Source organism: Colias philodice, chromosome 11, assembly GCF_061535455.1.
Source record: "Colias philodice isolate Cphi_HAF_F1 chromosome 11, ilColPhil1 Martin Lab GWU primary, whole genome shotgun sequence".
Classification (NCBI taxonomy): domain Eukaryota; kingdom Metazoa; phylum Arthropoda; class Insecta; order Lepidoptera; family Pieridae; genus Colias; species Colias philodice.
Window position 1 is genome coordinate 2,186,365 of NC_143096.1, and position 12,420 is coordinate 2,198,784.

At 34.0% G+C, this 12,420-nt stretch overlaps 1 protein-coding gene across 2 annotated transcripts in view; it reads right to left on the minus strand.

Moving 5' to 3' along the window:
• Positions 1–37: 37 nt before the first annotated feature.
• Positions 38–12,420, minus strand: part of ko (Stork-head domain-containing protein knockout) — a 139,878-nt gene continuing 127,495 nt past the window's right edge. For both annotated transcript variants that reach the window (XM_089700494.1, XM_089700493.1), the window contains exons 7-9: positions 3,724–3,951; positions 3,253–3,407; positions 38–3,164 (exon numbers count right to left, since the gene is read on the minus strand). In XM_089700494.1, coding sequence (XP_089556620.1) covers positions 1,305–3,164; positions 3,253–3,407; positions 3,724–3,951 — 2,243 coding nt within the window. In that variant the 3' untranslated portion in view covers positions 38–1,304. The remainder of the gene's footprint in view (positions 3,165–3,252; positions 3,408–3,723; positions 3,952–12,420) is intronic.

Consider the following 12,420-nt stretch of genomic DNA (forward strand, 5'->3'; position numbering starts at 1 on the left):
TGTGTTTTAGGAAGTAAGGGGAATTGAAACAAACATAAAAGCATCAACTTATATTGTTAATACATTTTTACAAATGGCGTAACTGAACTCTTACTTACACTAATATGCATTGACTTTTGATTATATTTTCTAATGAATAAATATTACCCATTGTCTCGCACTAAGTACGGACCAACATAAAATAATACCAATATTCCAATCCCAATGCCTGATTCATCTCACGTTTACATTATTGTTTATGGCACTTAAACATGACATACTTTATGCATGATTCACATTTGCATTTGTGTTCTGGAGGCGATGGAAGTGCATTTTGAAGTAGTAGTAAAGTTTTTTTGTGTACTAAATGGCAATAATATTATGTAAGGTCTTCAGGGAACCACTTATGGACAGTTGTTGCGACACGTTGCAACACAAATGAAAAATTGTCCCAAGTTTTTTTTTAAGACTGTAATTATTTATATAATTTTTTTACAAAGTGCACTTCAACCACTCCAATACACTTCAGGTCTGAATCACCCTACACCTCCCTATCCAATAAAATTGAATCTGTTTTCGCGGGGATAGATATCCTAGTTTGTACTCGACTTCACTGGAAACGTGATGGCACGAAAAGAAGTGCAGATGTGTGAAAGGTACTTTACATTCTAAGTGATATTTTTAGATATGTGCTAGGGGTTAGTGGAATAGATACATATAATTACACTACAAATACTGAGGATAATAATTCGATTATATTAGGCACTACATTCCTTTTGGATGGGTATTCTTAGGCCACATTAGTGAGTCTTATTGTCACATTTTATTGGACAAGATTTTTAAAATAATGATAGTGTGAATAATGATGCAAGTATAATGTTAAATTGACAATAAGTTAGTAAAGACCTTAAAAGATAAGAAGGGATACATGATAGGCATTAATATCAAACTGAAGATGCATAGTTAGACGATTCATTCCCTCTTATAAAATTATGTGTTAATGAATATGTATCTCCATTTGAACACTGTAAACAGTTTGTAAGTAATAAGATTGTATAACATGCACCTACTACATTTTCCAGAAGGAAACATCAATTTAGGCTTCGAATGTGTAACTATGTATCTTAAAGTTTTCTATATCAATGATAATAGGTATCTAAAGAATAATAGGATAAGTGGGGAGTACAAAATTCAAATGAGTACAAAGTTTGAACTAAATATTACGTAGGGTGTAATCTAAATTTGTTACGAATACGTTATATCTAACTTAGATGATATTATAAGTCTACTATTGTACATTTTAACAGTATTATAATATTAAGACACTATACAAGGCCAAAATCTGTGCACACAGGCGTGACGTCACGATTGTTTGGTTTGTCCGTATTGTTTGCGGCCATATTTAGTTCAACTAACGTATCCACACTGTTTATACTCACTCCTTTTAAAATCTTTTGTGCGGCTAAACTAGTGAAGTTAAAGCTCAAGTCACTAAGGCTAGGGAAGTTGTAAAAATCTTGATTTTCTTTTTTACCGTCTTGGCTCAAACTGTACCTCTTCTGTTTGTTTTCTAAGGAATTTATCTTTTCAGTCGATGTGTTATCCTTCATTGACTCTTGGTTTTTTAAAGTAAGATTTGGCTCTGAGCCAAGAACCGATGGTTTCGGATCGATACCTTTTGTTAATAAATTGGCGATTGATTCAGAGCTCATTCGGTTATTTGGAAGACCATTCAACATTTGTAAAGCCGCTGCTTTTTTCAACAAGTCGACGCTTTTAAGTTCGCTGTTCGAATTTATGTTCGTTTGCATACCACTGTTGGCCGATGAGAGTGAGTTTTTTTGGTACCTCAAACTGCCTAATGACCCAATTATATTATCATAGCTTTTGGTAGGTGTCGAAGGATTGCTATTAGGCGTTGCTTCTACATTGTGTATGTTATTGTGAATAGCTGGAGAAGAAGGATTTGATGTAACATCATTTGTGTTGTTTAGTTGATTTTTGTATATGAAACTGTTATTGTTATTTGTAGCACCGCCAATTTGCAATGATAACTTTCGGTTATTATTCATGTTTGCTTCGTTCATCGAATTTTTGTTAAATTTATTTTCTTGCATTTTCATTGCTTCTGTGTCCTTATACTTTTGTTTATTATTTTCTACCGAGACATCGAAGGATGTTTCAGTTGGGTTTTTTGAAGTCGAATTCGATATCCCATTTTGAGACACAGATACCACCTGCCTATCATCGTTTATAATATAAATGTTGCTTCCGTTACTCGTTTCAGTTACTTTACCATTTTCGAAAGTTATAACTGATCGGACAGGAGAATTTTGTACGTAGACTTTCGTATTTGTACCGCCGTTTTGATGTATAGTGTTCGTTGTGACTTTAAGAGTTATTGAGTTATTTGAATTAGAGCTTGCAAGCATTGCAGTTGTTGGATTTTCTATTTTAGATCCTAGGTTTTTGTTATGCAAAGGCGTAGCGGTTTTTTTGGGTGTATTTGGGCAGTTTTTTGGAGATGTATTGGGCGATGTGTTTTTACCATTTTTCACAGTTTCACCACCAACAATCGGTGGTTTTGTGCGAAATTTATGGAGACTCTTTGGAGAACTCTGCAAGCTTTGAACTTTCACAAGCGATTGCGCTCTACTAAGACCCGGCACTCCATTACTATGACTAGGTGAAGGTTTCAATGTGCGGTCAGATATATGTGATTCGAGACTGGAGTGACCGCTACTACCGCTCGTATGGTAGCTCCTTTTCATTGGTGAATTTTGATCTGAGTGCGTATTTCTGCTATCCTTTCTGGGCGTCCGATGAGTCGTCGTGCTCTCTAAACTGGAAGGACCGCTAGTTGACATAACATTGTCCGAATAATCAACTCTTCTTAAACTTCCACTTGGACTGTCTCTTAGCTTCGGATCGCTTCTTTGTGGTGAGCCAAAATGGTCTAAAATTGTTTTGTTAGTGGAACTCCTGCTGAGCGATGATCTTGGTAAGCTGCCAGAACTGGGACTGGACTGTCGTATAGGTGAGTGATCATAGTGTACGGATCCCGCCAAGCCGGATTCAGTGGAAAGGTGTCGTTTGTGCCTCCTTGGTAGCGTCGACGATCTATTGCTTATCTCCGAACCGTCGTAATACGATGACATGTATGATGTTTGACTCTGCAAGGACTCCTGAAAAAGAAACGCAATTTAATTAACTTTTATATTATTAGCGTCAGATTATATTTCATTAATGCACCATTTAATAAGAGTTATTTACCTTAGAGTCAGTTTGTGTTGCAACGCAGTGAAGATGAACCGCTTTCGAGTTGAACCACTCCGTCGGTGGAAACTGAGCAGAGAATGTGCTCATCGCGCGGGTCTGCTTGCTGCGGCCGCTTCGTCTAAATAAGCGGGAGAGCAACGACACTTTCTCTGAAAATATAAAAAAAACTATACAAACTACCCTCAATATAAAATTTATAGTTTCATTGTAAAGCAAAAAACGCGGGAACAATGCTTGCTACGATGCTTTGTTATGCAAAATAAAGGAAAAAAGGTAAACCGCATTTTAATAAACATTTAAGTTTTGCAGTTGTAGTTATTTATTGCAAATGCCGTTAGGTTCTCGAAGGATCACATACAATTAATAAAATAATAGTTCTAAGAAATCATAATAAATAAAATGCGGTTTAATCACAATCAGTGTAAGCGATAAGCATGCTTGCGCAAATAAAACAAATATGCTTACTAGGCGACGCAGATTCTACGCTAGGTGGATAGTCGGTGGATGAGGAGCTGTCAGTTGTGTTCGCATGTTTGTGGTGAAGACTGCGGGTAGATGCGCATCGCTGCAAGTATTTGCTCGACGAACCGAATATTCGAAGGGAATTACGACGGTCGAGCGAGCGCGGTGCGGGGAATGACGCGCTGCGGCGCTTGTTCGGCCTGCCGTATAGAATTTTGTCGTTCGGGTTGCCTGAAATTTGATAATTTCATGTTAATTGAATTTAGTTTAGTTAGTCAAATAATATACATATATAGACACTAATAAGTATCTAGTTAAATATCGTGTACCTAATCGTCAAGTTCAGAAATATTTTTATCTATGTTTTGGATGCCTATAGAAAAGATTTAACAATTTATAAAAATAGGCAAAGATTATTGTCAAGGACTAGGTATATAATATAATTATTTTTAATTTCATTATTTTCCGAGATGACGGTAGGTACCTAAGGTATTCCTAAGAACTATAAACTTTCCATATAATAACTGAAACATAAGCGTTTAAGTTTCACATTTGATAGGTTAAGATTAGTTCGCCAGGGCAATAACTTGGTTGGTAAATGCACGATGCACGTGACGCACAAAGGGAAGAAGCACGCAGATGCACGCTTTAAATCTCCGTTACGTTTGACAGCCGATTTGAAAGCACAGCTTTCAATTGTTTTGTAAACAACGCACACTGGAGTAAATTATCATTTATTGGTCTTGAATGATATAAAAGGGGCGTGGTTGTACATATCTTGATTTAATTTTTATTAGTTTGTTAAAAAAAAACAAGGATATAGACATATTAGATCAATTTTATTTCAAAGCTTTTCATTGCTCACAATTATTACTCATATAAGATAAACAAAAATAATAATATTAAGTTGGCGCCATTTCAACGAGGCTTTTGTTTTGGCGCCAAGTCGATGACAGTGGCAGTTTATCTATGCTCCACGGGCACAGATAACTCAATCTGCACGTCGTAAGTTTCGTGCAAGCGTTCGCGGTTCGCATGAATACTATAAACAAGTCTATCTTCGCGACTCATCGCGAGTATGGAATCTCAACCATTAACATACCAACCGGCGTGTCCTGCGAGCCGCTACTCTACATAACAGAAATAAACAGGAATGTGACATGAACTATTTTAGACACCTATAAGCGTGTGAACATAATTTATTTTCGCGGATCGCATAGTTCATTCGATGAATAATTGAAGTTATGAGTTGGTAGACAGATAATAATAGCTATGTAGCTGATAATTTATGTTTGTTTGGTTTGTAAATACCTAGTTAAATTTGTTTTTTTTTTGCTCAATTAGGTACCTATCTACTTGTTTAGATTAAATTATAAAAGATGATTTCACTTTTTCCGAAATTAATGAAGAACTTTTGAATACTATAAAATATCGTATCCAGAATGGATTTGTATTCTAGTAGTTCGACTCATTCGGTTGCACAGATTTCTAAAAGCGTTTATCGCAACCCAAGTGTACAACAGATGTAAGCTTCTTGCCAAGCTTGTTATCCTTTCGTAAGTATATCCACAGAATAAATAGTAGGTGTTAGTTATCTTAGATAACAACTCTATACTCGTAGAGTTACCTATAATAAGACTATTGTGTGTGCAATATCTATTAGTTGAAAAAGTTATTAGGGTGTTTTATCATGTTTACTGATTTAAAAAGAAATCAAGATCATCGCTTTTTGGTTCATATTATGAATGCAAATCTATAAAGATTAAGACATTAAACACCTACGTTAGATATAAGTAATAAGTAACTCTGTATCCTGGTAAGAACTACCAATCTACCTAAATTTGCTTTGCAAAGTGCTTTAGCTATAATAAATTGCAAATTTAGTTCAACAGCCACCTTCACAACACTTTAGTTATGTTTAATTCCTTTCCGATTTAATACCAGACTCACTTTCAAAGCTATCTACTAAGTGCTGGCGCTATCTTGATTAAATTTAAATCGGAAGTCCTTGCAAAGAAAGTCAGTCACGTTTCGTTGTTAGCGAGAAGGCAAACACATTTGCGATTATTGTAGTTATTATAGCTTTGGATTATATAATAGTAGGCTTTAGGCGATTTACCAACCAATTTAAGAATAAATAAGACATGATTTTGTTTTAAGGATTCTTTTAGGCACAGATAATATAATACTATAGGTTTAAGGTAACTATTATAAAGCTACGCCTACCTCTTATTTAATCGAATACCAATAAATGATTGATACTGGTGTAGATAAGGTTATTTTCGTTCATTATGCATTCCTAAATGGAGCAAAAATAAAATGTTTAGATGACTCACATACACTTATATTATCATAAAGGACACCGACCATAACGGTTTGTATCTGCTCTAGGCGTTTTATAATTGCTTCTCATTTGTTCTTCAAAATTATATGTCCATTTAGAGCCAAAGATTTGCGAGCAAAAAAATCTTAGCTACGGAAGTTTACCCATATAAGCACGCGGAACAAAGATTTATAGCTAATTAAAGGGTCTGGAAATGAGCAATTAAAGCGACCTTCGATAACAGGAATGAGGAAGAGAAAAAGTTGAACAACCGGCGAATATGTATGAGCGATGCACTTGTAACTTGTAAGTAACTTAAAATAAACGGCTCGTAAAATCGGCGCCAGCTCGTTGCAGCTGAATTGATTGAAATTGAAATCGAAAATAAACATTACCTCTATTATGGAATGTTTACCCCCAACATGGATCTACGTTGGTATAAATGAACTTCGAGCAAATGTAACGATGACGTATGATCAAAATAGAATAGGTATGCATCATAAACTGAGCATTGAAACGACTCTTAAAACCAGCATGTTTATATTAAATTCAATTCGTCATTTAAGTACATAGTGTAGGTAAATAAAATAATTTTAGTATCTAACATAAAACACGTCCTTTCTGGTTTGTTATTGAAGTGTGGAATGTGTACTTTTTGAGCGCACTGGATCTTCGAATACTTATTGTTAAATGATCTAGTTTTGAAAGCAACAGAGGATAGTTTTGAATCCTACGTATAACAAACTCATTTGTCTGATGGCATAGATGAGTGAAGCTGTACACTCAGAGAGGGTACCCCTTAAATGCGTGCACAGACACAGGAAACAACTAGTCTATGTAATGCACCATGCATTCCACGCGTCGACCCACATTCGAATGAGCTCTCCCATCGCATCCGTTTTGTTAAAATAACTCAATATTCATTTGCGAGACACTCTCACGTTGATTAATGACATGAATGTCTAATTGATGTCGACCATTTGTGTTTTGGCAAATGTAAAAGCAGGATTCCGGGAACAAGAGTTTTTCTTTTAACACAACAGTTTTATGTATACGGATATGTATACTGACTTGATTGGCTGTTTTCTATTTAAAGCGACATAAATATTTATGTTATATTATCTGTATTTTCTTGCAAAAAGTGAAGGCTATGTTAATTGATCAGGTTGAATAAATAATGAAGAAAGTGTGGACAAAGTATCGATTTGCGTATGAATGGTTCCAAATAATTAATTAGAATACAGAAAGCTCTGAATGATATCATTTAAATTTGATGATTGTGAATAAATTTATTACTAAAATATGCAAATAATGTAAACGATTTTTAAATCAGCCGATTAGCGGACTTAATCATAATGACGAATAAATATAGATAATATTATGTAAGCGAACTTGAATACAATTTACGAGAAGGTAGAGTAGATACTTCAAGAGAGTTTTTACTGAACTGTAATCGTAGAAGGCATTAAGTATGTACCAACCAAACCTATGTCCTCACTACTGATAAAATGTGAGGTAAGTATCTCAATACCTCCTCAATCCTATGATACAAATCAAAGGAAAAACAATTATAGATAAGCTATAAGCAGAAAATATTTTGAGAGGTGAAACTCAATTTAATTCTTCAGTTTATTCATGTTAAAAAGCTTTCCAGCTAAACTTTTTCATTTCTAAAACAGTCCGTTTCGCCTCCAGAGACACATTTTCTTTGCTATAAACCTCACGGAGCCCGAAACCTTTCCAAAAAATGCAAAACCGTGGATTCGGTTCTTGCGTTCTGGAGTTATAGCGTCATCAAGGAAAACCCGACTTATTTTTATATAGTAGAAGATTAATAAGCATTTGCACTTTGTTTTTTATTTGACAGCCAACCATATGAAAAAGTTTAATTTTAAAATAGACACCCATAAAGTTCATTTGTAAAGATTCTGGTGCTCGTTAAAATTATGTCCATTTGGATGAAGCCACAAATTTTATGGATAGCTAAAGATTAATATGTTAGATCAAAGGCCAGGAAGGGCATAATACGATATCCGTCCAAACTCCGTGATATGGTAGTCGGCTTAACTAGATGAAAAATATGGATGCTAAAAATAACACTATCTTTGAGGAAATTGGACTTGACAGCGAGAATGTTTATGTGATTGGTGTATTTAAAGTTGTTATTGGACACAAGTTTACTTATGTTCATTTGTATTGTTCAATATATGGCATTGTTACGTTCATACCTTCTCGATTCTCGTATATCAATTGGTTAAAATTATATGTCCTTTGAAGTCTTAAAGTGTCTTATTTGGGATATTTGTAGGCTGAATGAAATGATTAGCCATAATGTCCAAGATTTACGTTTGCGTTTGAAAGTTAGGACATATCTAGTGAAAGCTAGCGGCTACCAATCTGATCAAGTTTTGCATAAGATCACAGGCAGGTATATCTACAGTATTTGCTGTATAAGTTAAAGGCGAGTTCGCATTTGTTTAATTCCTTTTGTTTTGGGGCGTCTCTAAATGGATTGCCTTTCAAGCATTGGGTATGAGTCATAAGATTTATAAATAAATTAGTGTTGCATCCTGGAACATATATTTGGAAAAGCTTTTGTTACATGAATGCGCGTATTTCAAACCTGTATGTTAGCTATTTGTAACAAAATTTCATAATTTACCTACCCAAGTACCTATTAAAATATTTTTCCAAACGTTATCTATCTTAATAAAAAAGCCGTTATAACATAATATAAAAACACAACATTAGGATACCTAGGTAGGTATCTCTCAAGTCTCAAAAGCAAAGGCACCTCGTCGAATAAAATTACCATACCTACCTACTATGAATAATTCGCAATACAACAAATAATAATAATAGGTTAATAATAGGTTTCTGATTATACCTAATCGGACTGAATAAAACAAAATGTTATAACTCTATAATTAGAATTCATTTCGAACACAATTTGAGGTAGAATCAAAATTAAATAAATTGCCCATAACGAACCATCTTTCATGGCCAAGGTTGTTCATGTGGTTAGCGCAAAAACGTCGCCATTTCTTATAATTACGGAATCTAATGACTGGCTGGTTCCAAACTAATTATACATCATATGAGTTCTCAGCAATTCACATTGAATAAAAGTTTTGTTTGTAATTTGTATCCAGAGACAACTTTAATCATATAGGTCTTTAAACTTAAGAATATTTTTGACGGTTTGATTATAGTGGGTACCTTTTAATGATTGGTCAAAATTCAATGAGCAAAAAATTTACTTTCCAACATATTTAACTAACAATATTTCTGAAAACAAAACATAAATTAACAAGTATCGTAGGTAGGTACCACAAATTTCCACCAGTGGATACTAGATGGCGTTATATGACCAGACTTAATTTTGACTTAGGTACCTTAAAATAATATTTAATCAAAAAACGTCAAATACCTATAAACTATAAAATCATGTACCTATCAAATAGTTATAAACCTATGGACGTAAACGTGTTTTATTCCTTCCTTCTCAACGAAGTATCTATTCCAAGGTGTCACTATTTTTGAATAATCCATACATCATTGATACGGTGTCATCAGTTCAGATCACTAGGTTCACAGATTCCAGGCTAGAAGACACCACCAATTATGGCACGGCGCTAGCCTAGTAGGGCTACGAAATCAGGCCATGAATAGGTGGACGAACTCGTATGTAAATGAGGTTTCTGTGTAAACAATCTTTTATATGGCAGGCAATTTAGTACGAGAATTTCGTGGTAAGCTGGTTTTTGTGTGCAAAATTAAACGCTGATGGATCAAAAAGTAAACGGAATAAAATCAATATATGTAATTTCAATGCACTACACTTGACACACATAATATACTTTTAAAAGCCATCTTAACCTTTCAGTACACCTACGCAAACTTTCAGTTTAAATGATTATAAAGATTTCGGACATAAGGTGCAAATATTTTTTGCTATCTCCCATAACACAGTTTAAAAGCCAATCAATAGTGTTCTTCAGTTCTTGGCTAGTGGAAACACAAGGGCTCTCATTGGCACCTCGTTGTTCATACTTGACACTGTACGGTTTTATTATGTTTGATCTGCTGTTAAATTGCGTTCTAGCTACATAACAATACATTCAATATGTGTTCAGTTGTTTTTGCGAAGTTATAAATAAGTAATATATAATATTTGGGGTTTTCAACCTTTATGCAATCAGTACGAAATAAATTGTTTTTAACATTTCACTTAAGGCAAAAACTATACTTACGTATATAAAAATTCTCCTAATAAGTACAATTGTGTTTCAAACAAGCGTAAATCGCGTGATGCTTGTAACTATCTAAAAATTATCGTTTTCACCGCGACAAATTGTCTATTTTTTGATATGTTTGCAACTCAAAAATGTTCTACATTTATTTTACGAAGTCATCGTCCCAAATCATTCTTTGATTCGATTACTTTCGACTTTCGCACTTTTCCGAAATTAATGAGTTTTGAAAACAGATTGTTGTGTTAATTTAAATCGAAGTGAGATTTTTTTTGTTTTCTTCGCCAAAAAGATATGCTGAGTTAGTAGTGTATTTTGCATGATGTGTTACTTATCATAAGAAACTATTTGGTTATTTTTTACTAAACTTTGTTCCGATAACACAAAAACTGCACTTGCACTATGCTGTTATGCGTGCAGGATATAAATAAGGGATTTAAAGAATATCCTGAACGATACTTTGTGACACGGAATAAATTTAGTATTAATAAAACAACTGGGACCACTGCATTACGACTAAAATGGTGCAATGCAGCTTCCCAACGAATGGCTTATGCAATGCGAGTTTGAAGCAGGATTTTATTTGAAGTAGTTCCGATTTTAGGCAAAATAGGCAATTTGTTATAATGTATGTGCCTACTAGAGGCATTGAGTATGCTCTATTGGTGATAGACTGTTTTGAAATTAAATAAATTTTAGATATTTTTGAAGTGCATGTTTTTTCGGCAATTTTACGATCGAAGTAAGATTTTCTAATTTCGATATTTTCTGGAAAATATGTAGCGTTATTAATTTCTACTGTAAAGATTTTTTTATCTTCTTTTCTTATGACAGGTAATTGCAGCTCTCTAATTATTGAACCAAATTTTCAAAAGGGTTTATATATTATTGGAAAATATCTCGTCTTTAAATAATATCTGATCTCGTATACAATCGTGTCATATTTTAAAAATTTACTTTTCAGCGTTCCTATTCGATGCAGCTGCTCGCATCGATGCTGCAGATTAGGGGTGAAAAGTTGTCCCATAAAGGGACAACTTTTCACCCCTACATATACCTACCATTGGTGACTTATTGCTATATTGCACTAAAGTATGAAGTAAATGTTTTAACACGCAACCTTATGTAAGACTGCGCCACAAAATGAATACAATTAGCCTAGTTTTAAATAGAAAAGGTCAGAAATGGCCACTGGGCCGTCCCATGGTATCTTATCAAGAGAGATCCTTCCTGAATTCTGAGGTCGAAGAATATATTACCTACTTTTGCATTATTTAAATGCTCATGTAATGTATGTCTTATGAATATAGTTTTGTTGGATTGTTATTCATGCAATTGCGTTAAGTATAGGTATATGAATATGGAAAAAATGTTAATGTAGTTTGCGTGACTAATGTTTAAAATGTCAAGATTGCAGTTATGTTTCTCTACTTTTAGAACTATGAAAATATCTGGCTTTTCATTTAACAGTGGACAACTGCATAGCGGCATTACTATTGTATTTGTGGGTCTTCTGCAGAGCAGATTAAAACGAGTTCTGTCTCATTTAAACTATTTAGAACTTTGAATATGTGAAGCCGGACTAGCGACATTCGTAGGTAATCCATGAAATAATCTGCCTGATTATCAATTTCTAAGTCTCTCATATTTGGGTTATTATTGTCAAAATTAATTTTACTATGTTGTAAAATGTAAAGTGAACCAAAATGGATACAACTATTTATAAAATTAAGTACATAATATAGCAATAAAATCATACTAAGTATAATAATTGTTGCGCTATCGATAAAATCCGTCAGAATTAAATTCCACTCTTACAATGTAACGTCTGATAAGTAATTCGATCTCCCTAGTGTTGTTTCTAAGCTACAGACTATTAAATTCTAAATAGTTTTAGATTCTAGGAACAATAAATTGTTAAGTTTATTCGATTGAGACAGGATTAATCCGTGATGGAGCGACATTCCTGACCATTGAACGATCGGTTTATTTTAGTATCGAATAGAACTTATTGTATTGTCATTTGTCCGCAAGTAATGGAAGTTTAATAGAAACTTTGTTATAAAGTCGATGTCTTTGTGAAGTTTATTGTATAATCGGATAACAAGAGCTACTATTGTTGGG